This window comes from Lonchura striata, chromosome 4 (assembly GCF_050655825.1).
Source record: "Lonchura striata isolate lonStrDom1 chromosome 4, ASM5065582v1, whole genome shotgun sequence".
Lineage (NCBI taxonomy): Eukaryota > Metazoa > Chordata > Aves > Passeriformes > Estrildidae > Lonchura > Lonchura striata.
Window position 1 is genome coordinate 3,361,067 of NC_140706.1, and position 27,694 is coordinate 3,388,760.

General features: G+C 48.7%; 2 protein-coding genes across 6 annotated transcripts in view; one reads left to right on the forward strand and one right to left on the reverse strand.

Annotated features, from left to right (window-relative positions):
• The window catches only part of ADRA1D (adrenoceptor alpha 1D), a 41,905-nt gene extending 16,099 nt beyond the window's left edge, over positions 1 to 25,806 (reverse strand). Inside the window, exon 1 of the mRNA XM_021535756.4 lies at positions 24,503 to 25,806. Within this exon, the coding sequence (XP_021391431.1) occupies positions 24,503 to 25,469 (967 nt within the window). The 5' untranslated portion in view covers positions 25,470 to 25,806. The remainder of the gene's footprint in view (positions 1 to 24,502) is intronic.
• The window catches only part of SMOX (spermine oxidase), a 133,675-nt gene that overhangs the window by 89,053 nt on the left and 16,928 nt on the right, over positions 1 to 27,694 (forward strand). The gene's annotated exons all lie outside the window — the stretch shown is intronic.

The window sequence follows — 27,694 nt, forward strand, 5'->3', positions numbered from 1 at the left end:
GAGGGCTTTTCTGTTTGTACCAGAGCTGGGCAGACAGGACGTCACCGGCCGTGGAGCCTGGCTGCAGCCCGTGTCCCCTCCCAACACCGCCAGCTCTGATGGATGCTGGACAGCATCCTCCAGAGAGACGCACCGTGGCGTCACGGAGGAAAGGGTGGGGGGAAAAAAAAGGATGGGGGAGGTGGATATTTTCAGCTCTGACAAAAAATTGTGGCTGGTTTCGCAGGCTCAGGAGGGGTCATTCAAGACCAGCCAGCCAACTTCTTATTTCTTTTCAGGCTTGGAGGGGAAAATCCTCCAACGCCTGCCCTGTTTCCGCACACGGCTCCAAGGCACAGCCCTTTTGGCTTTAGCTTGCATGGAAAAATCCATGGTTTCTCATCATTCACTTTCTCTTTCTTGATGTTTTTTCCTGTGATAAGAAGGGAAACTAAAACCCCAAACCATATTTCCGTCTTTGGCCCCCAACCTGGAAATATCAGGGGAGATAGGAAAGAGTTGTTCTGTCTCTCCCCAGCCTTGAAAGACATTTGTCAGCTGATATGAAGCTCTAATCACACTGCACTTCAAAAAGAGACATTTTTCCCCCTCTCTCAGAAAACAATGGGTCAGTGGAACTGAGCTCCAAAAATACATCAGGAGTGGTGAGATAACAACATCCTCATCACTCCCAACAGTTCCTGAAGCCCTTAACTTGAAGGGATAAATTCTCTTGTTAAATGCTGCATTGATTGCCTGTGGGGGACCCCTCTGACTTGGTCCTTTCCCTCATCTCCACAGGGAAGGTCACACCTGTCTGTGTGACCACAGAATCGTGGAATGGTTTGGGTTTGGAGGGACCTTAAAGATCATCTCATTCCAACCCCCTGCCATGGGCAGGGATGCCACCACTAGAGCAGGTTGCTCTTCTCTGGTTATTCAGCAGTGATGCACTTAAGCCATGTATTTTGGCACAAGAGGCAAAAATTGTCTGCCTGGTTGTCTTTTCCATAGAGATGAGCCTGGGACAAGCACAGAGATGATGCTGGGAAGGACCAAGAAATGTGGGAGCAGACAAACCATCCCATCACAGTGGTTTTGTACAAGCTTTACAGCCACAGGGAGTTTTAAGGAGGTATTTCAGGAGAGGGAATGCAAAAACCAGGCTGCATTTGCCTGGTTTAAATTCCTGCACAGGGTGATGGGATCTCTGCTGAGGAGAGAAGAGTGTCTCAAAGTGTCTCATTATGATACTGAGGCTCTCTCTCCACTGACATGCTCCCTGCTCCATCTCAGCCTTATCCCTATTTATTTTTTAATTTCTGAATTTGAAAGGAAAGGATGAAGATTTGCATTCCATTTTCATGGCACTTTGGGTACTGCCCATGAGATTCTGTCTGCCTCTCTTTCACCTTTTCCTTGGATAAACAATTCTCTTTGCTCCCATGCTCCTCACTCACTGCTCAGAAATATCAGACATGGCACGTGGGGTACTCTCCCTGCCTTGATATAGCCTTGATTCTTAATTAGCTCTTGGATATTCAAATTTTGCGTGTTTACTTCTCATTCCAGGCAAGAGACTCTAGGTAGGTTTCCAAACTCTCCTTTGAGAAAGTGCTGCTTTTGTGGGCAGCCCTTATAAAGAAAGGAATCATCCCAGGAGATTATTATCTTCTCTTTTTTCCACCATCACCAACTAGTTCCTTGAATTGCCACCTCCCTCTTTGGTCACTTTGGTGTGTTCTGATTTCAAGGGAACAAAAAACCCATGCCATATATGACTGGCTCTGCTTGTGCACTTCCCCCAGCAGTGCTGTCTAAAATCTGGGGGGATCCTGGGGGATACTGGGGGGCACTGGGGGGGTCCCCGGGGTGTCTTGGTCAGAAGATCTCTGTTCAGTCCCCTCTTTGTGTGATGCATTTAAGGCTGGGTAAGGAGACTCTACTCTTGCTGTGAGGCAGGACTGAGCTTGCCTTCAATGCAGATCCCCTACAAATTTCCTCCAGATACCCAAAACACTGAAAAGAGCAAATTCCCTGGTAACTGAAGCCATCTGGCTCAGACAACACTGCTGACCTGCTACTTCAATATTATCAACCTGTTCATAATTAAATATCCTGTACTACTGTGTGAAGCTGAGCCGTGTGATGATCCCTAGCACAAAGGCTGTGGCACAGATTTTAGAGGTTGTTACACACTGAACTCTCATTAAACTCACGAGCATTAATCATGAAAATATCTTCTGAACATGAGAGTTCCCAGGATCAACTCCATACATTAGCAATAATGTCTGTTCTGGATCAGTATTTGTGCTCAATGTGAACAGCAGCACGTTTCAAATATTTTGGTTAAATGATTCATTGGAGGAATGTTTTTTTCCTTCCAGGAACAAGCTGATGACTTGCTCTTACACTCACCTCCCTTACAGAATGGCTGTCAGGGCTGTTGGCAAAAACACAGGTGTGATTCACCTAGGAGCAACATGTCACAGAGAATTTATAATAATAACTCACGCTCAGATCAGAAAATGCCAAGAACGAGAGCAGGTGAACCAGACCAAGAAAGACTGAAAAATGGAGGTTACTCATATGGAAAATCATGTCCCTTTTCTGTGCCCACAGAGCAGAAAAGGAGCCAAGGAGACAGAAAATGCTCAGAGGAGCTCTACAAAGAAACACAAAGGTCTGGAAAACTCAACTTAGACTATGAGGTTAAAGGGTTTTGGTATATTTGTATTACACAGGAGAAACTGAAGTGATTTGCTCACACTTCATGGTGAAATACAGGAGAAGCTGTTCCTGACAGCAAACTTGTCTTTAATCTGGCCAACGGTAGAAAAATTTAATGGCTTGAAGTTCTAGCTGATAAATTTACTCTGGGAAGAAAGCAGCCATTTGTAATAGCAAGGTTATAAAACAATTGGGAAAAACATAATTGGAGGCAGGGATTCTCCATTATTTGCAGTCCTGAGTTAATGCTGAGTGTCTCTTCAGGGAGGAAACTTGTCTTTGAGTTATGGAGGAGTTGAAAAAATTACTGAATGAGGTGCTTAGGGCAACAGGTGTCTGTGAATCACTGCAGGCAGTCAGAGCAGTCCTTCCAAACCTTGGAACTACATCCCAAAGCGTGGTGGGTCTTGAATATAAAAGAGTTGTAAAAATTATCCTGACACAGAGAACTTCAGACATGATAAGGGCAAGAACTATTTAAGAAACTGCTTTTCTGCTCCAGAAATGTCTTTAATTAGGAATAGCAGTGACCTTTATTCCCTGCTGTAAGATCTTTCCTGGCGTTCCACACGTGTGCTGTGATGTCTGCATTTCTGTGCACTTCATTGCACTTGGAGGCACTGACAGTGAGTCAAGCATCTGTGTCAGGGGGTTTAATTTGAGCATAATGAAGGTTTTGCTTGTTGGGGGATCATGTCAGCATTTAATTAATGATACTGAACTGCACTGTTGGTATTTGAGAGCAGTGCTCTCACGTCCAGACTTAATATCCTTTGGTGTGCCAGTAATTACCCAGAGCAAGCAAAGCTGGGAAGAAACAAGCACTGCAGGGGCTTTCTGGGCCCTTCCTCACAAAGAAAGCTGCTGCCACTCACTGACAGAGGTGTCAAGAACTGCAAGGACCTTGTGAATGCCACGAGCAGGGCCCTGAGCCAGCTGGGAGCAGTGGTTCAGGTCCCAGCAATGTCAAAGCTCCATTTTTTTTTTTTTTTTTTTTTTGTTCTTCTGAGGAAATCAATGTGTGACATTTAGAGCACTGGATATTTGGAAGAAATTTCTCTCTTTGTTGGTGGTGAGGCCTTGGCACAGGTTGCCCAGAGAAGCTGTGGCTGCCTCTGGATCCCTGGAAGTGCCCAAGGCCAGGTTGGATGGGGCTTGAAGCACCCTGGGCTAGTGGAAGGTGTTCCTGCTCATGGTGGCAGAGGGTGGAACTGGATGATGTTTGAGGTCCTTTCCAACCCAAACCATTCTGTGGTGATTCTGTGAGATGCTAAAAGTGTCCTGCAGCTCTGGGGACAGCTGTGGGGAGCAGCCTGGGCTGTCCCCATGGTGTTGGATGTCTGACTCCTTGTAGCTGTGGGACACACAGCTCACCTGGGAATAGTTCTAAGGACCCTCCAAGGAGATGGAAAAGTACATGTATTAATGGAAAACATATTGAAAAAGAGCTTTTCTGTCAACATGCCTTTCTCCTGATGTGTGAACTTTCCCCTCTCAATCCAGCAGAATATGGATAACCAAGATCGAGAGAAATAAAAACCCTCAAACAAGCAGAAGACTTATTATAAATAAACATTTCCCTTCTTCTCAAACCTAATGCTTTTTCTGGGGACACTCTTTGAAGATCCCCATCAAAATATTCTCTGCTCCCTGTCGGGGCAAGGGAACATCACCTGCCAGTGACTCACCCCTGTGCTTTCCTCCCTGTGGTGACATCTCCCTCTCAGGGACAGATGCCAAAGGGCACGAGCTCATCCCTGGCCATGCCCCAAAGAAGAAAACCAACCCCAGGGCAGCCCTGCCTGCAAGCAGCTGGAAAACTCTGCCAGTGGCATTGAGCCCTGCAAGTTCCAGCACTGGGGGCTGGGAGCTTTTCCATCCCAGTACTTCTTCTGATAGGTAGGGGGATCACCTTGTTTCTCCATTCCCTCCACAGGATTCCTCTCCCTGAGGTGTTCGCCCCTGTGACTTGGGTGGGGTGAACATCCCCTGGGCCTCTCCCTGCAAGGTGTAAAGGAAATCCTTGAGGGATGGTTCTTTCTTTCCAAAACAAAATTAATATTCAGAAAGAATTAAAATACAAAGGTAACCCTGACGGATTGGCCAGGATGCCAATTATGAGATATAGAAGAGATGGGCTAAAAGCCTGAATGTGAAGGTGGAAAAGCAGTGCCTGGGAAGCAGGTCAGCACAAGGCTAGGAGAAAAAGAGATGGCTCTTTTTCAGGAAATATCTTCACAAGCACTGCAGGCCAGCAAACACACACATTCCTCGGTGCCAGCTCTCCAGCTGGAGCTGCAGTGCCAGACTCATCCTGGATGGCTGGAAAGGGGATACAGAAAGCCCTCAGAAACCACACAGATTGTTGGAGTTCGGGATGCTGAGAATTTCAGACTTTCTGTGCTGACAGGCACTGACCCCAGGAGAACTCTGCATTGACCTGAGGCCGTGGAGAAGCTTCCAAAATGGAATGATAGAACTGGGATTGTGGGTGTGGAGTTTGATTACAAGTGTGTAACAGGGTGAAAAACTTACAGTTTAAAGTTTTAGAATATAGTAATATATATAAAGCAAGATGGAGGTTTCAGGGAAGAAGCTGGTCCTTCACCTTCTTCTCCATGGGTTTGGGTGGTTTTGTGTAATTGGATAAAAAAAGTCCACATTGTGGGCACGGGTGGTTGGGTTAAAAGTAAAAATAATTTAGGTGTCATTTCTTAATTGGACAGTTTATCCTTAAAAGGTCTTGTAGAGAGAGAGAGATAGGGCTCCATTTTTAGTTTGTTAGAGTGAAGTGCTGTAGAACTCAGGGTTTGTGAGGCTGTGACAGAGATAAGAGCTAATCAACAACAGATTGCTGAGCTGAGGAGCCAGCTGCAGCTCTGAGGAGCTTTGCAAAGCCTCATCTGGCCATGTGTCCTGCTGTCTCCAAGCCACCATGCTGGGGATGCCTTTAATAAATGCAGTTTATTTATTTTATCAGTGCACCTGGATGTTGGGCTAAGCCTGATGGCACGCAGAGCCACCTTCTGCCATCTGCCTCCAGAGGAGAGCACACAAGTGCCCTGATCCCAGCTCTTCCACTTGCACATGCCAATGGATGCCACTCCCAATTATTTATCAGTCCACACAGCATCAGGGAGATGCTGTGGTCTGAATTCCAGAGTGCATGACCCAAGGAGGTGAGGACCAGGGTAGGAATTACTGCTTGCAGGCACACATCTCTTCTGCTGTATAAAAACCCCATTGCTTTTCCCACTGAACCAAGCTCGTAAAACCTGGATGTGCCTCTGTGTGTGTTGGGGTGAAGAAAAAGGTGTCTGGGCTCCTGTTCCTGGATATGGGCCCAAATCAGAGAGCATTTGAGGCTTGGCACCTCTGCCTTTAACCTTGGATATCTTGAGGTGATGCTTTCCCTTGAACCCCTGAGTGTTTTTGGATCCTCCTGTTACACGTGGAAGGCCCAAATCCCTTCACTCCACAGATGAATTTTCCACAAACATGGGGCTTATTTTGTTCCAAACTGCACACAGCCATGTGGCTGCCTAGTGATGAATTTCTAGGGATGAGTGTTTCCAGGTGGATTTCTTTTTTTCTACTCTCCTCCCAGCTCAGATTAGCTGAGCTGTGCTTGCCCATGTCTGATAACATCTTTAATACCTCTTAAAAGTGGCTACAAAATATCAGTACCCTGCCCAATTCCATTAAACTCACATCTGAGGAGAAAAGGAGGAGCTCCTTGTCAGGTCTGAAATTGAGCCTGGAGTCATCCTGGATCCAAATAAAATCTCTTCTGCAAAGCAAAGCTGCAAGCTGTTGAACAGATGTGGCCTTATCCATGCACAGGGGAGAACATGGACAGATGAAAGGCTGACATGTCAGTCCTGACCTGGTGAAGGATTGGGAATGTCAGCTCAGAGTCCTTCCTTGATAACAAACACCCATTTAAAACAGGGACAGGCTCCAGGGATGCCAGCTGTGTTCTCAGAGAGTTGGAAGGGTGAGGATGCTGGAAGGATGAAAGGTGTGTGTTGTGTGTATGGGAATCTGGGATAAAAAAAGTCACTTATGAGGCTGGGGCAATGGGGCTGTTGGGAAAGAGGAGGCAGCAAGGGCTGAAGTATTAATCAGGAATTGAAATTTGGGTGAATTTATGTTACACACTCTATACTTGCACTGCTGTAGGATGGAAAAGTTTTTCCCTCAGTGAGAACCCATTCAGAACTGACTTGTAGTGATGCAGATTCTGCCTGGATTACACGAAGCAGCAAAAGCAGATTTGCACACTGCAATCGGTTTTCTAACATCAGGACAGCCAGAAACCCCCACGTAACAGAAATACTCCACCACATGCTCATTGACCTGTGGTCAAGGGAGGGACAAGATAATCTTTTAACACAGTTCCCATCCCCAATAATCTACATTTCCACAAAGCCAGTGGCCCAAATCCTTGTGATTTTAATGTGACGAGATGGAATTGTTAAGACTTGGTTCTTTTGCAGAATGTGTCAACCCATGCTCAGGAACAGAGCAACCTGGACATCCAGATGCGTGGTTTGGGGGGAATTTCAATGTTTGATATTTGTCTATTTTCAAAGAAAAAACTCAAAAAACAACCCAGCAACAATAAAAAAAAAATCTATGAAAATTTCTGAGGAATTATGAATTAAAAAAAAATAATTCATAGAACCTGCAGTGCATGCTGTTGTCTAAAAGGGATTCATGGGAACCTGACAGCTACCAGCTGACATGGAAACACTTGTAAATCCATGGACAAAACCATGGCAACAGTCCACCACCACTAGATGGATCTGCACTGTGGGACAGCCTGCTGTCTCTTCTTTCCCAAGCTTCCATAGCCACCGAGTACAGAAAATGCAAAGTCCTTGGCAAAGCACATCCCCTGGGCTTTCCCTGGACTGAGCCACACAGGAGCTCAGGCAATGGAAATCCTGCAGTCCTTGGAATTTGTGGATCTGGCTATCTGGAGTGTCCTAAAGTCCTCCAAATTACCATACTTGTAGCCGGAAGCCTTGAAGCAGGAGAAAATCCTTTCTGGAGCCAGGATGCTCAGGGCTTCCAGGTTCCTGGCGTTGGATCCAGGAGTCAATCCCGGGTTAGCCCGGAGCTGCCAAGGTTTCACTCTGATGGCTGCATGGTAAGAAAGCCATGGAAACTTGGCATGGAAGGGCTGCCCTGGAGCTACGAGGAGTGATTGAAGTGGAGGCTGTTCAACCTGGGATGTTTCCGCTCGGTTTTCCAACTGGCGCTTCCCAACGGAATCCTCCTTGGCTGGCCAGCATCCAGACCAGCTACGTGGGAATCTCGTAAATTCTGCATAAATGTTTCACCCACTTTGGGCCACTGCACTCAGGAGAGTGGCAAGTGCTTTGCAGATGTGCAGAAGGATGAGTCCATGCCCCAGATATTACAGCAAGAAGATCAAAAGTGACCGGATTGCATTTATTGCTGGCTCTAGATTGACACTGGGGAGCACTGGACCTTCTGGAATAACACATCAATGAAGGAGAAAGGGAGAGATTGCACAGATGGATCTGTTCTCCATTCCTACTTTAACCTCTACTTAATTCCCACTTTAACATCTGCTTAATGAATTTTCTTTTTTTTTCCTTCTTTACATATATAACACATCACTTCCCAGCAATTTCATGCAAGAGATGCAATCAATCACCTAGCAGGCAGCTAAACCACCAATTTTGGAGCTGGAATAGCCATTTTCAGGGTTTGAAAATGCAAATAGAGGCAGGTTTGTGCTTTGCAGCAGCGTGGATGCCACCAGACATTTCAGCCCTGCACTCCTGGCTGCTGGAAAAGCCAACACTTCCCTCCCCAGCCAGGCTGCATGGAGAGCACCAAATTGGCCACTGATTTGGAAGAACAGGAATGCTGCAAGCAATGGCAAATTGAGTCTCTTATTGTTTTGGTCTCTAATGAGAATGGAGGACAAAATATTTCCACTCAGACAATTTCACCTTCTGTTGGAAGAAAGTTCTTTTAGTTATTGGAGATGGTCAAATAATGCTGGGCTGCCTGTGCCAGGGCCTCACCACCCTCACTGTAAAAAATTTTGCCTTTAAATCCAATCTTAGCCTATTCTTTTTTCGTTTAAAACTATTGCCCCTTGTCCTGTCATTACAGGCCCTGGTAAAGAGCCTTTCTCCATATTTCTTAAAAGCCCCCTTTAGGCACTGGAAGAGGCTCTGGGGCCTTTCTGGAGCTTTCCTTTCTCCAGGTGAGTACCCGCAGCTCTTCCAGCCTGGCTCCAGCCCTTGGAGCAGCTCCATGGCCTCCTCTGGATTTGCTCCAGCATCTCCACATCTTCCTGCTGTTGGCCCCAAGGCTGAAACATCTCTGTTGGTGGGGTCTCACCTGCAGAATCCCCCTCCCCTGCTGCCCACGCTGGGGGATCAGCCCAGGATGCCACTGGCTTCCCAGGCTGTGGACACACATTGCTGGCTCGTGTCCACTGGTTCCTCCAGCAGCACCCCAAGGGCTGCTCTCCCTCCATCCCCCAGCCTGTACGGACATCCTGCCCTGCCCTGGCACAAGATGAAGGAGTTGGGTGACATAAAATATTCCCCTGGGTGACAAATCAATCCAGAGTCCACTAAAGAACTCTGCCCTCAGGGAAAGAAGATGTGTTGGACCAGCTGGGAGGTTGCTCCCTGGAGGAGACCCTGGGGTGAATGTGGTCTGTGCCCTCCTCACACGTCCTCCTGGAACATCCATGGTCCTTTGTTGTTCTTTTGGACCTCCTGATGGAAGAAAGAGGCCTGCTATCAATTAGGGCTGTGAGACAGCTGGTTATAATCTCCTCTTTGATGTCCTGGCACTGAGAAATCCCTGGATGTTCCCACTGAGAGAGAGGAAACAGCCCAAGTTACGGACTGGCCCTGCAGCCTGGGAATCTCCCAGGTCATGAACCTGCCCTTGTTCCTGCTCTTCTGGGGTGCTGCTGTCCCAGCTCTGGCCAGCTTGAGGAGGTTTGGGTGATACCATCCATGCCCAGAGCACCAGAGAGGGATTGGGAGGTCACACTGGGAAGGATTTGTCCCTGTGCCTGATCCTGACTCAGTGCCATAAATTTATTGGTGGCCTCTCTCCTTCACATATTGGAGAAGGCAAAAACAAATTTTCATGTGCAGAGAACTCATTGAATTATTTTTGCCAAAGCAGATGAGAGAGAAAGAAAGAATTTGGAAAACAAAGGCAAAGTTTCAATATTGGAACTTTTCTATGCAAAACTTTTCTTTTTGGGGTAGGGAGGAACACACATGTCAAAGTACTTGATATTAAAATTTTCTTGTATTTAAGTTTACAAACCAAACCAACCTAATCAAAACTCAAGAGGAAATAGGACATTATGGGTAATTTTGAAAAAGAGAGTTTAATTTTCTTTTGGCCCAACTGTCCCCTCAGTAGATTCTAAATCTGTTGATAAAGGACCATTATGAGCCTTCTGGATCTCCCCTGGGTGCTTCCACATCCTCATTTTCCAACTTTTCATTGAAAACATCGACATTTTAATGCTTGATATTCTTCTGTGCATCTGCTGTGGAGCACTCGAGGTAGCCCCACAACCTAATAGTACCCAGAGGTCATTGATTTGCACAATTAAACTCACAAAAACAAAGCAGTGAAGTCTTTGGAGCAAGGAATCATCATTTTACAATAGGAATTCCAGCTCCACACTCATGTTCCTGTACACAACTGCAGTCTAAATAGATTTTATTAGTAGGAATAACAAATAATGAATTGTTCCCAAATGATCACATTCTTGAATTCTTTGTTGTTTTGCTGTTTGTTTGGGTGGTTTTGTTGTTGTTTGTTTTTTGGTTTTTTTTTTTTCCTGCTTGTTAATGGCAATAAACAGCTCAATTTGCTTTTCATTTGTAGGCCTTTTCTGAGTGGTTTTGTGGACATTCCCAAATTTAATGGAAGCATCTGTCTAGTGGGATTGGTTTTACTCCGTGCCAGTATTTGGGGGAATGATGGCTTAGGACTGACGTCAAACTTGGTGGTTTCTGCTGAAACCTGCAGGGCCCAAACTCCAGTTTACCTGTCAAAACCTGCCATAGTGTTTCTGTTTCCTGCAGGGAATCAAATGGAGCAACAAACAATAGGGATAACCAAGGAGAGGATGAAAACAAGGAAAAACCTGTTAGCACTGAAACTTTTCTGAGTGACCAGACTAGCACCAGCAGAATTGGGACAATAAAGACATTCAGAGTGGGGTGGAGACCAACAACCACTCAAGGAGGAAGGAGTTAAGGATTTCTTCCTTGAAAAGGAAGAAAATAACCTCTGGGTACAAGGATCTCTACAGGTACCAGGGTGACAATAGTGGTGACCCCAGTGCAGACACCTAAATTCAGTGTTTTGCTTTGCAGAGTCCTTAAAAGTGCCCACAGCATTGCCTGGGTGCCTGCCAGACCCTGAAGAAGGTTTCCTCACCTACAACTGGCTCAGTCCCTCTGTATCTTCACAAGCAAAGTGATTTCTCACAGTCTCTGACACCTTTTCCAAACGTGTGTGGTAGTGCTGCCTCCTTGATAATGCAGTTTGGAATAAAATAAAGTTTCCTTAGTCCCCTGTGAACCTGAAATGCAGTCACTCCTGGGCTGGAGAAGAGTGACAGGAAAGTGTTTAGAAGTGTCAAGAAATAAATAGGGAGACAGAAAAATGGACTTTCTCAGACCATTTTGCTGAGGTGGTTGGCTTGTCCCCATGGTGACCATCAGGCAGTGTTGGAGAGTGAGGATGACTCACATCTGGCAGGCAAGCAGCATTTCTGCATCCCCATTTCAGCACTGCCAGATGGGCACCTCAGGGCTTCAAGGTGTGACTCCTCCAGTGACCTGGGGAGAAGTTTCCAGCTGAGCTTGCAAGAAGGATCCTATGGAAAATCCCTTATGGAGCAAAACAGCAGTGAAAAAAATGGGCTAATGAAATTAACCCTGTGGTACAACCCTGAGCATGAGCTTGGACATGGCAGGGAGCAACCATTTATTTTTTGGACATTTTCCCTTGGAGATCTCTGTGGCATGACCCAGAATTGTCCAAACCCAGTTCCAGCTTCAAAGGCAGAGCACCAAACTGCAAAGCCTGGACAGAGGCAGCCACAGGGGACACCCACCAACACAATCCAGGTGTGTGGTTCTCTTCCCCATCTCTTCTCCAGGTGGGAAGCGTGATCTGCCAGGACCACTGCTAACAGGGACATCAGGGTTATTATCACACAGAACTGCTTGCCCAGACACCCATTTTTCTGCTGTATCTTCAAGAGTTTGAGTGTAAAGTACAAGGCTGGTCTTCCAAAGCACCCAAACCATCAGTGATCTAAAGGGGAGTAAATCCAGATGGATCTGTGGGGGAATATGGATGGTAAAGGCAGGAGCAACTCATTAGGTGGGATGGATTCAACAAAAAGAGGCTACAGGAGGAGAAGACCTCTAAGAAGTTGTTTGCCAGAAGGGTGAAATCCAAGGAAAGAATCCAATTACTTAAAGAAGATGACATGGACACAGAACTAATCAATTTGCAAGGAGACACGGATATGTTCCCACTGCAAAGAATAAAATTTCCAAGAACTGGATGCAGTGAGATCCAGAATTGCCTCTCCCAAGGCACACAGCAGAGGTTCAGGGACTGGGACACATATGGCTGATCCATGGGGAACTGCAGAGACAGACAATCCTTTCTCCAAATGTGACAACTGCCCATGGTATTTGCCACCAGAGCCACAGAGGGGTGCAGAAAGGAGGAGAATCGGGAAAAGGGAGAAGAAGATGAAGAGCTACAAAGGAAGAAGGCACCTGAGGGTTTGCCAATGCACTTGGTGGGCTGGCAGACGTGATCATATTTCTGCAGTGTTGTTCTCCAATGGCTGATCTGAATTCTGCTGTGAGTCACTCAGCTCTGCTTTGAGCAGTAAACGCTCGGTTTTGGAGCAAATTATTTTTGTTCCATACATTAGGCTCTAAATTTAATCACCTGTGGTTTCTCTGAGGGGTGTGCAGCGAGAGTACACAGGGAAGGAACAGACCTTTTCCAGCTGAACGTGTGGAATTCATCCTGACAGGCTGATGGCCCCATTCAATGTAAACACTCTCCACTCAGCCCCCTTCCCTCGCTGCCTTTGACTGGAGCAGCCACAGACTGGGAAAGTTTTGTTTTGAATGTAAACACTTTCCCTTGCCCTGTCCTTGCAGCAGGAGAGCGAAGCCGCCCACGTCCCCGTTCCCCTGACCTCTGGGGGAAGTTCATGGATCCTTCCCGTAGGAGAGCAGCAGCCATGCTGCCCACTGGGGTCCCTAATGAATCCCAGGAAGAGTCTGAGCATCGTGGGTTAGAAAATCATGGAATTGCAGAGTGCTTTGGGTTGGAGGGACCTTAATATCATTGAGTTCCAGCCCCCTGCCATGGACAGGGACACCTCCCAGGTTCCTCTGAGCACCATCCAGCCTGGCCTTGTGTGTTTCTGGTTCTCACATCTCAGCAGGAGCAGGTGGGCAAAGACCTAAAGCTGTGATAGGATAAACTTTGTGTGCACCACCGCCCTGTCCAAGACCTTACTGTCATTACCTGCCCTAAATGGAGAGGCCAAACTGGCAGACAAATCCAGGTTTTCCATCTGCTGAGAAAGTCAGTGGGATCCTGCTTTCCTGGAGCACAGCCAGGTGATGGAGACTACAGAAGAAATGGTCAGGTCAGACCAGTAAAATCACACAAATTGCTTTTCTTCTCTATTTCTGCCCATCAGCAAAAATTAAGCTCTTCCTTCAGAGACTTTTATACATATTTCCTACACTGAAGCAAAGTTGTGCCCTTCAATGCTTGGCAGCAGTGTGTGGCTCCTCTCAGGCCATCTGAGCAGGCAGCAGTGACCCCTTTATTTTAATTTTCAGGGCACAGCTTCAGAATCTGCCTGTGGAAAGGTGCATCTGAGGGAAAGGTGCTGACATGCCAAGGTGCCGAGCTGCAGGGTTGATCCTAAACTCCAGTTTTTGGGACAGAGAATGAAATGTTAGTGTGGGGAGCTTACTGGATGTATTTCCCTTGAGGGTGTCTGGTTTTCTTTTTAATTTTTTTTGGGAAAGCAATCCAGGGTGCAATCCAGTCATCTGAAAGCAGACACTGAGGTTGCTCATGTGTCTTGTACCACTGGAGATAAATGCCCTGGGATGTCCCTCCTGGATCCTGACTGTCCTTCTAGAAGAGCATGGAGCTTCCCTCCATCCTGCTTTGCAAGCAAAACCTCACATGGTTTCCTCATTTATCTTAGGGATGGCACTGGGAATATTTTAGGGAAGGAAATTGCAATCCAAGCCTGGTGAGCAATCAAAGCTTGGTAGGCATGGACAATAATGGGAGATGAGACATCCACCTGCTCATAGAAACTCTCCACAGAAATTTTCACCTGTGGGTCTGGTCCCAATTCCTCTGTCTACCTGCACACCAGAAATGATCACATTCCTTGTCTACCAGAGCCATGGATGAGAAGGGAAGCACTGATTAAGGAGGTGTTCAGGAAGGGGACTCAGGAAGGGAGGGTGGTGGCAAGGAGGTCATCAGATGCAATGGGAATTGTTCCTTTCTCCTGGGTGGCTTTCCCAGGAGAGCAGAAGCTCTCTGCCAGTATCTGCACCGCTCCTTTGCCTAAATGCTGGCAAAACTGCAATCTGCCTGCACGCAGATACTACAGGGTGCTGTGCTGCCTCCCACATCCATCTGGATCCCCTAGTGTGAGCTGCTCCAGTCTAGAAATAACACTGTTTGAACAGCCCCTGGCACAGAAGAGGCTGAAGCACTTAACTAATGGGCTTGTGCATCATGAAGGATCTCAGATACATCAGTCTGCAAAGAGCCCAGGAGTGCTGCCACTCTGGGGTGCCACTGGAAGTGAAGCACAGTAAGATTTAATCCCAAATAATCCAGCTTTTACAAGGAAGAGGAGAGGGAGAGATGCAATATTTGGAAAATCCTCCACTTTTCTCTTTCTCTTTCTCATTACTGAGAAGGTTGTGAGGCCCTGGCACAGGGTGCCCAGAGAAGCTGTGGCTGCCCCTGGATCCCTGGAAGGACAGATTGGACATGGATTGGAGCAACCTGGGATAGTGGAAAGTGTCCCTGCCCTTGGCAGGGGCTGGGATTGGATGGTATTTGGGATCCAACCCAAACCAACCTGTGATTGTATGATAATCTCCGAGTGAAGAATACACAGAAAACAAAACCTGTGATGTAAAGTCACTCTGCTTTGTTTCCCCAAATCCCTACAAGCCCGTGGCTGGCTGCCAGCTGGACTTCACACTGCATCCTCACAACTTTCCAGATAATTCCTACGGAAGGAGCCCTGGGAACAAAAAGACCCCACAGCTGAAAAACTGTTTTGGTGCAGTTTGGAAAGTGTCTCTGAGAGAACTTGGCTTCAAAGGCTGAGGATCAAAAGCTGGAAGCTGCTCTGAACCCAAGTCCTCTGCTCTCAAACCAGAACCAGGGGCAGCTGGTGGTGCCACCACTGCTGTGTTTTCTGTGTGCCCCATGCCCTTCCAAATTGCCTGAGGACACAGCTGGGGAAGGAATACAGATGTCAGATCTCCTGCTGGGCACTCAGGTGAGAGGGCAGGAAATAACACCATTTCCAGCTTCTTCTGCTGACCTAGGGGCTCAAAACAGTCCCTGGATTTGGGGGTCAGTGCCCTCCATGATCCCTATCCTTACTTGTGAGCTGTTTCTCAGTGATTTGTGAAGCTGCTGTGGGGAAAACATGAGCTGGAAAACAGCCAGGGATGAGATGTGACACAAGCCCAAAGTGCTGGTGACATCCTCCCCTCAACAATGCCTGTCTCTTCTGGATTCCTGTCCCTTTCCTGGTCCTGCTGCCCTAACCCCCTCTTGCCTCATTGCCACAAAGACACCCCCATTTCTCACTGGTCTCTATGCTACAAACCACCAGTTTTAGGCTTAGGATATGATTTCCCCCAGTTCCAAACAAGTTTCTCTTTTATCTTTTCCCCACTTAAATGCTTTCACCAAGGTCTTGCCTCTGTCTCCTGGACTGAGCTCTGGCACAGCAACGTCTGGGGCCGGATTTTTGTGCAGTGGGGTCTGTTCCCTGCTCAGTGTTTGCATAATTGATGCAAATTTTTAATTGGAGAGCTCTTGCAGGGCTGTGTTATGGCTATTTTTTGCCCCCCATCATGGACATTTTTTTGGAAGGTTTGTAGCTTTGTTCTTGGGTTTTTCAGCACTTTCAGTCCTGCATTGCAAGAGCCTTGCAGGGGAATACAGCCAGGAGTTCTTTAATTCAGGAGATCAGACAGGGAAGCCCCTGTGATTTGCTCCAGCCTCTGACTCACTGGGGGAAATCCCATAAACCACAACAAATAAGCAAACACCTGGACACAAGAGGAGCAAGTTTGATTCCGGGTCCTGAAACCAAGTGGCAGCAACAATCTCAGGTTCCTACAGCTCCAGGCACACTTTTTGGGCAGATTTGTGTTGGAAAGAGCTGCCTGGGGCCAGTCCTGTTGATCTTCCTTAAATGAATGCCATCAATGTGCTCACTGTGTACAACAGGAAAGGCTGCTTGGATTTATCCAATGCATGGATTTCTCCCAGCAGGAATCCCTTGTAATTTTTTAAATTTTTTCCCATTTTTTTCCTTTTCTTTTTTTCTTTTTTTTTCTTTTTTTTTTCCTTTTTTTTTTTCTTTTTTTTTTTTTTTGTTTTTGTTTTTGTTTTTTTTGCCCAGCTACTGGAGGGGGTAAAATTAAAGATGCATTTCAAGGGCCTTAATGACTGAGCTGTGAATTGCCTTGGGTTGGAAACGGCCCAGGAGGAGGAAATGCCCTCTCTTGATCAAGCTGGCAGTTGGTTTTCTGCCACCAGATCTGGTGGTTCTTGGGCTTGGCTCCAAAGGCATCAGCTAGGAGCCCTCTTGGAGAAAGGCTATTCATTAGGAGCAGCTCAAAACCATCTCGTGTTCCAGCCACTCCAGTTAATCCATCCCTGGGCTGTTCTCACCCATAAATTATGGTGCAGGGAGAAGTGCAGCCTTCTGTTTCCATGTGACAGTTCAAAGAGCACCAAAACAGAGAACACAGGGCAGGCAGAAGCAGAATCAGGGAATCACAGAGCCATTAAAGTTGGAAAAGCCCTCTAAGATCACAAAATCCAACCATTCCAAGTGCCACATCCACATGGCTTTTAAATCCCTCCAGGGGTGGGGATTCCACCACTGCCCAGGCAGCCTTTGCTGGTGTTTGACAGCCCTTTCCATGAAGGAATTCTTCCTAAATATCAGTGAAAAAATCCTAATCAGTGAAAAAAGCTGATTCACTACAGTCATAGAATCAATACAGCAAGTTATCCAATAAGGAATGATGGAAATTAATCTCCTTTGTACCTGCAAGGATAGAGACCCCAAGAACCAAAATCCGTGTTTTGCCTGTCATCTTTCACACGTTTGTTCATCTCAAGTTGTCTCACATTTAGCAGAACAAGCTCAGTTTGTTACAGACACAGAGAATGGAAAATTTCACCTGATAGATAATGTTTAGCACCAGAAACTGAGACTTTATCTCAGAAGGGTCCCATAATATTAAAAGGAGCTATCAGCCCTACCTAGAATACAGCACAATAATCACAGCAGGCGAAACTCCTATTGATCCATCAGAAGATAATTCATGTTGTTTTCCCAAGGAAATACACTTGTTTTGTCAAATATAATGAAGCCATCAAACCCAGCTTAATATAGATGAATTTACGGTTATGTGGTGTATTCTGGTACTGGCTCCAAAACTCCTGTTGAGAGATTTTGTAACATTTTGCTCACTGAATCCCAGTAGTTTCAATTTTTTCAGGGTCTATTTTTTCCCTGTTTGTGGTACACTCCTTATAGCAACTGCCTCGAGATGCGTCAGGACTCTGCCATATAAAAATGGACATTTGGCTTTAAATAGTTTTATTTGGTGGTGTAGTGGGTGGGCTGGAAGCAGAATAATCCCTTGCACAAGTCATGGAATATCTGGGTCCTGCTTCCAATCACTGCCTTGCTTTGGTCAGGCAGAAGCAGAGCAGATGTTCAAATTTGGGTGTCCAAATCCTTAACTGAGGTCCAGAATAAGGCATCTGTTATAACAGCAGAAACTGCACTGAGCCCCTCTGTCCACCCCTGGCTTCCCACACAGGTAGGAAACACTTGGGGTCCAAATAATTGTTTTTGGCTGATTATTTCCAAACAAACATGGAGTGTTTCCCTGTTTTTCTGCACCCTGGTGTCTTCTCAGGCACGTGGAGGGAATCAACACTGTCTAATGCTTTGGCTGCATAATTTATTCATAGGCTCCTTATCCATGTGCCTACTTGGAATTGTCTCCTGTACCCCTCCTGCAGGATGGAAATGTGTTTTCCCTGGAGGGAAACCCAGCTCCCAGGTTGCTTTTTCACAGAGTTTCTCTAGACAGACACAATCCGTGTGTTTATTGTATTCCCCAGGTGAATCCACTGTTCCCCCAGTGCTATTCCAGAGGGCTGCACATCCCCACGTGTCCACTGCACACATCCCTCCTGTCATGCCCCAGGAATGACACTCTGGCAGGCTGCTACACAGCCCTGATGCTTTTGCGTGGGAAAAAGAGAAGCAGAAATCACATTTGAGGGCTGCTGAAGCAAAGCCAAAATTTGTCAGGGAAAACAATGGATTTCCCCTCATTTAATGCTTTAAGAATAGTCCTGAAATGGTTCAGGAATGGTTTGGGGCCAAGTGTTCTCTTCTTGAGAAAGGGAGATGGGCTGGAAGATCCATCCATCCATCCATCCATCCATCCATCCATCCATCCATCCATCCATCCATCCATCTATCCATCATCCATCCATCCCCTGTAATTTAACACATTTATGGTACTTTGGCATGGTAATTTGGATGTTCCCTTTGATGGGAACATCCTGTGGTGCCTCTTGACTGGATGATGCTCAATAAATGCAACCAGAGCTTGGTACCAGCAGATTTTGACTCCACCAGTGTCTTTGCTGGTGTTTTTCATCAAGGTATTGTTCCTGTGAACCAGGACCAACAGGGCACATGTGGCAGATGGCAAGGTTCATCCCAATTGCTCGTGTTCCAGTTTGATCTGATGCTCTTGGCCATAGATAATTATTCCAGAGAAATTCCAGGAATTTGCATTCCTTTCTCTACATCAGTTCTGACTTCACCATAACTCCGAAAATTTCAGGAGATACAAATAAATGCCCTGACAGTCAAAGTAATTAAATATCCTTTTATCTTTTATCCTTCTTTCAAATTACCTTTTTTTTTTTTTTTATCAGGTCTTGTGCACAACAACACTAAAGAAGTTTGGGTTTTTCCTGGGATTGTGTCTTGTGGTAGATTTTCAGTATTTTCTGATATCTAACCAGGTGCTGAGCTCACTCTGAACTGTCCTTCTGTGAGGGAGAGTATAGGAGTTTTCAGTCCTTCACCCATCTGTCCATTTTTATAGGAACTTGGGATACTAGAACACTTCTAGCACTTTTTGAAATGCAGCTGGGGTTGATGATGGGCTCCACCCAGAGCAGTGTGACCAGGTCAGAAGAGAGGATGGGGCTTGGAGCCACCTGCTTTGCTGGAAGATGTCCCTGCCCATGGCAGTGGGTGGAATGAGGTGAACTTTCAGGTCCCTCCCGACCCAAATCATTCTGTGATTGTATCACAAAAGAGTTCATCAGATGGTGAGTTCCTCACAGGCACAGAATGATAACATAAGCCCTTTTCCTATTAGTAAACCATGCTAAATGCTCTTTTATCAAAGTAGAATTAGATTCTCAATTTCTACCAGAACATGGTCTCACATCACATGAAACGTGCTTTCACAGCGTTTTCCCCAACATTTATTTTACAAGTGGCTCTGCAAAATGCTTTGTGAAAGGTCTCCTGCTCTATGTCAAACAGCAACTAAAAATATATTTATATTTTGACTTGAAGGAGACCTTTCAGAGCCTGGCTGGTGTAGCAGCTGCCTTTCCTTCAGGGTGCAGGTGGAAAAGCCAGTTCACTGTTCTTCTGAAATGTACCTGGAAATGAGCAGGAGCTTCCACTGCAAACACAGCAGGTCACCAACCCAAGGGAAAGATTAGACTGCCAGTCTGGAGGGTTTTATCCATGCCCAGGGATTCCTGGTCTGGGTAACCTGCTGCTTGTGGATGGACAGGGTGAAGGGAGCCTCGGGTTGTGGCCTTCACCCTTGTGTGGCACTAACTATGGTGTTTCCTCATTTCTCACTACGTGTCTTTCTTTCTCACACCAGTCTTGATTTCTGACCAAATCTAAAGGATAACAAACATGGGAGCCCACTATGGCAGTCCAGAGGAGACCATGCTTAAAAACACAGGCACTGAGGTACATAAATCACCATCCTGGGTACCAGCTAGTCCATCCTTGATCCCAAGGGATGGCTGGTTCCTCCTAGAACCTTCTGAGGTGCTGATGGAGAAGGCCTTGACCTCCACTCCTGGGATGGTCCTGTCTGGGAACTCACATTGAGCTTCAGGTGCCCCCCAGCTGAAGAGTGGTGGGAATCAGGCCTCCATCCCTCCTCCCACTCTTACTGATGTCCTCCTAGATCAGGTTTCAGAAAGCAGGGTACTCTACACCTATAGGGGGTTCTGGTTCCCTGATCACCTGGCATAGAGGTCCTACTGCAAGGACAGATCCAGAACCTAACTTTTAACAGGATTTTCCATTAGCAGAAGAACCAGTGAAACCTCTATAAAGCCACGGAATTGTTCAAGTTGAAAAAGCCCTCAGAGATCATAGAGTAAAAAATCCAGACTAGGCTATATCCCACATTTTCTGCAAATACCTGCAGTGCAGACACCATCAGCTCATTAGCTGTGCCTGCATGTTTTTGTAGTCACAGAATGGTTTGGGTTGGAAGGGACCAGCAACACCACCCCTGCCATGGGCAGGGACAAATCCCACTATCCCAGATTGCTCCAGCCTGACCTTGGACACTTCCAGAAATGCAGGGGCAGCCACAGCTTCACTGGGCATCCTGTGCCAGGGCCTCCCCACCCTCACAGGGATGAATTTCTTCCCCATACCCCATCTAACCCTGCCCTCTGTCAGTTTAAAACCACTGCCCCTTGTCCTATTACTTCCTGCCCATATAAGAAGTTGTTCTGCCTCCCTTTATCAGCCTCCTTTAGGCTCTGAGCTCTCCCTGGAGCCTTCTCCTCTCCCAGTGAGCACCCCCAGCTCTCCCAGCCTGGCTGCAGAGCACAGACCCAGCCCTTGGAGCATCTCCATGGCCTGAGACAACCAAAGGGAGATGAACTCTGTGCTACAAACCAGCCCTAAACTGCTGGCCCTGCATCTCTGAAAAGTCTCCAGGTAAATTCTCCCGGCAGGTGTTTGCTCAGGGAACAGGAACCCTGCCACAAACCCCAGAAGCACCTCCCAGCAAACCCAGGCAGCAGCCCAGGAGAGCTCCACTGCTCTCCTCACTTGGCAAAGACAGGACCCAAACACAAACCACAAACCAGGATTTCATCTTGGGTTGAACAACTCGCTGCTAAAGATCCTTATTAGCCACAGAAGCTGTTAATTGTATTTAAACTCCTGGTGATAACATGCTCAGGGACTGTGATCACACATCCAAGAGGGAGTTAAATTACTCAGCTGATAAATAGACTGTGGCAGTATCGGGGAGTTTGAGCTGATTTAAAGAAAAATCATTGTAGATTGTTTGAGCATGGAGAAATGGCTGACAGCATTTGGCACACACGTGGCTCTTGCTATTTGAAATTTTGGGTTATTTCAGCTTTTTGACACCAATGTGATGAATATTGCTCCTGTGTAATAAATGTGGGAGCTACTCTGCAGAGTGGCAAGGATGTGTGCAGACTCAGACACCGAGGACGGCGCGAGTGCGGAAGTTTCCGAGTGCTGAAGGACTTTAAAGTGGAGTTGAGAGTATTTTGTCACTTGGAAAATTTAATTTTACTAGAAATTATAATCAGACCTCAGTGAACAGTGTGACTCAATGATGACTTCCTGCAAATTCGTGTCAAAGAGACAAAAAAATAAGTCAAAACATTTGGATATTTTCAGAAGAAAATAGATCACTTATTCATTTTACTTTGATGCAATTTGAAGGCACAATTTTAAATGTCTCTGAATTTTAATAATTTCCAATTTACTCTGAAGTTGAAACAATACATTGCTCTTCAATTCAAAGTTATTTTGTTTTTCAGGGGAGTTTCACTTTCATTTAAAGTGTGTATCAATACCATTTTCAGTTGGTCCTGAGTTATTACAACTAATTTTGTCTTATGAAATAAATAAAATCCATTCTACTTTACCACTTACAACTTTCTTTTTTTAGCAGAGTTGGTCCCAGCATGTTTCATCTTGTGGATTCACTGTAAAATTTACTGATTTCTGCGAGTTTCAGACCTGTCTCCTGAGCTGTAAAATCCAAGATTAGAAGTTTCTGTTCCCTTCTTGACAGCATTGAACGATTCTCGGATTTGAATAGGAAATTGCCATTAATAAAGGGGAGGGAGGGGAAATCAGAGGCAGCATATTTTGTAGTCATAAAATAAATGAACTTTTGCCGTGTTTATATTATACATATAATATGGCAGGAAGTAAAGATCAAAGCCATGTTTATAAAGGACTTGGCCAGTTGTGAGCTCGGAGGAAGCAAATGGGTTCGTGGGAGGCACCTAAAGAATGAAGTTTGGATTTTTAGCTGTGGAAATCAGTGTGCCTCCTTTGACTTGTCTGATTTACATCAGCAGAGAAGCTAGCACAAGGGTCTCATGGCAGAACAGATATGGTAAAACAAAATAAAATTAATTTTTTCTACTGAAAAGTATTTGCCTGAGGTTCCTTCTCTATTTTAAAGTACCGGGAGTAACTCAGAGGAACAGGATCCTGATTTCCAGCTTCATTAGCTGGAAGGTTGTCAGGTGGTTGGATCTAGACAATCTTTAAAGTCCCTTCCATCCCAAATCATTCCCTGATTTCATGATTTTAAGGTGTAAAGGTGCAAATGAGGTTTGGAGCTGGTTCCTGCCCTGGTTGGCCAAGAAAGGGAATATCAGAATGGGGCTGCTCAGGGAGCTCAGTCTTCAAGGACTGGTATTTCCCTGAGCCCCACGAATCCCAAAATGTTTATTTGCAGGTTACACCACCTCCCCTCCATTCCCCCTAATACACCTGATTGCTGAAAGGGAAACTGAGGCACGGTCAAATGGGATAATTCATCCTTGGTCTTGCAGGGAGAGGAGTTCAGTGCAGTTTTACTGCTCTTTGCCTGAGTTATACCATCAACTGCAATGCTCCCACGGGGTGAAAATTTCTCACTGCAATGATTTCACCCCCACGGAGAGCAGAGCCAAACCCCCCTAACACCACCCACACCCACAGGAGACCCTGGAGCAGAGGCACCAGGCAGCAGCACGGTGAGAGCAGACATGCACAGCCTTGATTCACCACTCCAGGGACACCTCAGCTCTCCAGGCACCACGGATCCCAGGGATTATCCCACTGGAGGGATCCCACAGCCCTGGGGACACAGCCCAGGGAAACAGCCCCAGTGCTGGAGGGAGCTCAGAACCTCAGCAGGTCCAAATCTGTCCTGCAGTCACAGATGCTGCTCTGACTTGAGAGGCAGCCCTGAGCAAGAGGATTTGCAAAACCCTGAGAAAAAGTGCAGCCCCAGCTGTGATGAGTGTTCCTGTGGCTGCAGGGTTGGTGGGACACGAGTCCCCCGTGGGCTGTGGGACACATGGGTCCCAGCTGGCAGATGGAATGACAGACCTCCCTGCTTTGCTGAGCTCTGTGCAAAGGCTGCTGCTGACACTCAGGAATTATTTTAATCTCTCTCTTCCCAGCTCCAGGCTTAGCTACAGCATTCCAGAGGGTTAATAAGGTCCCCTGAGCTGGGTGCCTGCTGTCAGGATGAGGAGCACTGGCTTCCCTTGCACATCCTGGGTCCCTGGTGCTGGAAGGGGATGTTGCTTTGGACATCACAGGTCCCTGGTGGGCTCTGTGCCTGCTCAGCCTCCCCTGCACGCAGGGGGGAGCGTCCTTTTCACATCCAACTTGCCAAAACTTTAGAGCACAACATGAGAGCCAGCCCTAAATGAGCACACGGGCACTATAGCAGGGCCACAGCTCCTGGGGGTGGTGGATCAGTCCTGGAAAACCACAAGGGATCTTCACCCATCACCCTTATGGATAACACCCAGTCCTGCTCCAGGTGCCTGCACAACAACAGCAAGTGGGAAGTAAATATTTGTGCTTCAGGCTCTGATGCACTCCTTGAAGGGATAAAACCTCACTCATCTGCAACCGAGGTGGGAGCCCTGGACCCACAGGGGCAGCTCCCAAACTGGGAGAATGAGAAGATAACAAAACTGTTGTTGGAGACCACTGTGTCAAAGAAACAGCCTGTTTGGAACAGAGCTGCTTCCTCCTTAGCCTAAACTTCGTTAGTTAAAATGCTGAACGCAGAATGAATTAATTAAAACACTTATTATGCTGCTATTTTATTCACTTGCTATCTACTTTGATTGATTATATGGCTTTGCTTAATAAATATTGAATAAGTGCTAATTAATTGAATTAATTCATCGTTGGTTTATTCACCTGTCAATCACCTATCCCTCATTGCTATGCATGAGCTGTGTCCTGAAAAGTTTGTCCCAAGGAGCAGGTCCCCAGGGGTTCAGCCCCAGGCAGCGGAGCTGGGATGGGGTCACTTACCAAAAGGCAGGATGAAGAAGAAGGGGAACCAGCAGAGGATGAAAACACCCACGACGATGGCGAGAGTCTTGGCTGCCTTTTTCTCCCGGGAGAACTTGAGGAGCCGCACGGAGAGGGAGCTCCTGAAGTTGTGCCCCTTGCTCCGGGTGCTGGAGAGAGGCTCCTCCAGCACGCTGCGGCAGTGGATGCGCAGCACCACCTCCATGGACTTGTTCCTCTCCTTCTTGACCCCTGCCTCCAGGCTCCGGGTGGTCCGCCTGGCCACCACGTAAATCCTGAAGTACATCACCAGGATGACCATGAGGGGCAGGTAGAAGGAGAAGAGCGAGGAGAACAGGGCATAGCCCGGCTCCTCCGTGATGCTGCAGATGCTCTCGTCCGGCGGCGGCGGCTCCTTCCAGCCCAGCAGCGGCCCGATGGAGATGACCATGGAGGAGAGCCAGACCACCACGAGGATGACCCCCGCCTTCCTCTCGGTCATGATGGTGGGGTACTTGAGGGAGTACTTGACGCCGATGTACCTGTCCACGGAGATGATGCACAGGCTCATGATGGAGGCAGAGCAGCACAGCACGTCCACCGCTGCCCAGATGTTGCAGAAGATGCGCCCGAACACCCAGAAGCCCAACACCTCCAGGGTGGCCGAGAAGGGCAGCACGGTGGTGCTGAGCAGCAGGTCAGCGATGGCCAGGTTGACGATGAAGTAGTTGGTGACCGTCTGCAGGTGCCGGTTGCAAGCCACCGAGAGGATGACCAGGATGTTCCCCACGATGGCCGAGAGGATGAAGACGGCCAGAAAGACCCCGACGCCCACCGCCTGCACATCCAAGGCGAAAGTCAGAGTGGTGCCGTTGCCCTCGGGGGTCTCCTCCCCTTGCAGCCCCCAGGACCGGTTGGCAGCGCTCTGGCTGCCTTGTCCCGTCCGGTTCCCACTCAAGCTGCCATTGCTCAGCTCGGGGAAAGTCATTGTAGAAAAAGTCCGGGCTCCATTGAGGGCGAGGAGAAAGCGGTGCCGAGGCGCAGCTCCCCCAGCATGATCCCCGGCTGGCAGCCCCCGCCAAGACGCGCTCCGCACCTCGCTCCCCCGGCCGGGATGCAGGGATGGAGGGAGGGAGGGATGGAGACAGACGGAGCGAGGGAGGGCAGGACGCGCTGCCCGTCGCCCCCCGCCCGCTTCACGCCGTCCGTGCGCGCTGCCCCCCGTGCCCGCGGTGCCCGGCGCTCAGCCCCGGGGGGGCGGCTGGGCGGTCAGAGCCCCCCCGCCGCCCTGGCATGCTCCGGGGGCAGCGCTGGGCACGGCCGGCAGCGCCCGGCGGCTCCGCGCTCGGACCGGAGCGGCGGGAGGGGCCGGGCGGGCCGGGGGCGGGCGGGAGCCCCGCGCGTCAGGTGCCGCCGGGGAGGAGGAGGAGGAGGAGGAGGAGGAGGAGGAGGAGGAGGAGGAGGAGGCAGCGCTGCTCTGCAGGACGAGGCGAGCCCGGGGCAGAGTGAAACCGGCAGCAGAGCAGGCGGGGAGAGGGGAGATGATGGAGGGGGTCCGGGGGAGATGATGGAGGGGGTCAAGCCAGATGATGATGGAGGGGGTCCGGGGGAGATGATGGAGGGGGTGCAGGGGAGATGATGGAGGGGGTCAAGCCAGATGATGACGGAGGGGGTTCCGGCACGCTCTGGGAGGAGGCAGCCCCCCGGAGAGTCTCGCAGCACTGGGGTGCATCCTCAGGAGGATCAATCAGCAGTAGGGTGCAGCCCCAGAAAGTGTCTCGCAGCACTGGGGTGCAGCCCCCAGGAGGATCACTCAGAACTGGGGTGCAGCCCCGGGAGGGATCACTCAGCAGTGGGGTGCAGCCCCCAGAAGGATCATTCAGTACCAGGGTGCAGTTCCAGAAGGAGCACTCATACCGGGGTGCAGCCCCAGGAGGAGCAATCAGAACTGGGGTGCAGTCCCAGGAGGATCACTCAGCACTGGGGTTTAGCCCCCAGAAAGATCAGCCTCAGGAGGAGCACTCAGCACTGGGGTTTGGCCACTAGAAGGATCACTCAGCACTGGGGTTTAGCCACCAGAAAGATCACTCAGAACTGGAGTTTAGCCCCAGGAAGAGCACTCAGAATTGGGATGCAGCCCCGGGAGGGACCACTCAGCAGTGGGGTACAGTTCCAGGAGGATCACTCAGCAGTGGGGTGCAGCCCCCAGGAGGAGCACTCAGAACTGGGGTTTGGCCCCCAGAAGGATCACTCAGCACTGAGCTTTAGCCCCTGGGAGGATCACTCAACACTGGAATGCAGCCCCAGGAGGAGCACTCAGAACTGGGGTGCAGCCCCCAGGAGGGGCACCCAGAACTGGGGTGCAGCCCCAGGAGGAGCATTCAGAACTGGGGTGCAACCCCAGGAGGAGCACCCAGAACTGGGGTGCAGCCCCCAGGAGGAGCACCCAGAACTGGGGTGCAGCCCCAGGAGGAGCACTCAGAACTGGGGTGCAGCCCCAGGAGGAGCACCCAGAACTGGGGTGCAGCCCCCAGGAGGAGCACCCAGAACTGGGGTGCAGCCCCAGGAGGAGCACTCAGAACTGGGGTGCAGCCCCAGGAGGAGCACTCAGAACTGGGGTGCAGCCCCCAGGAGGAGCACTCAGAACTGGGGTGCAGCCCCCAGGAGGGGCACCCAGAACTGGGGTGCAGCCCCAGGAGGAGCACCCAGAACTGGGGTGCAGCCCCAGGAGGAGCACTCAGAACTGGGGTGCAGCCCCCAGGAGGAGCACCCAGAACTGGGGTGCAGCCCCCAGGAGGAGCATTCAGAACTGGGGTGCAACCCCAGGAGGAGCACCCAGAACTGGGGTGCAGCCCCCAGGAGGAGCACCCAGAACTGGGGTGCAGCCCCAGGAGGAGCACCCAGAACTGGGGTGCAGCCCCCAGGAGGAGCACCCAGAACTGGGGTGCAGCCCCAGGAGGAGCACTCAGAACTGGGGTGCGGCGCTCCCGCCCGTCACCGCCGGGGGGCAGCAGAGCGCAGGGTTTGCCCGGCGGGCCCGGGTCCCGCCCGCCCGCGGGTCCCGCTGGAAAACAAACAGCATCCCACTGGAAACAGCATCCCACTGGAAACAGCATCCCACTGGAAAACAGCATCCCGCTGGAAACAGCATCCCACTGGAAACAGCATCCCGCTGGAAACAGCATCCCGCTGGAAACAGCATCCCGCTGGAAA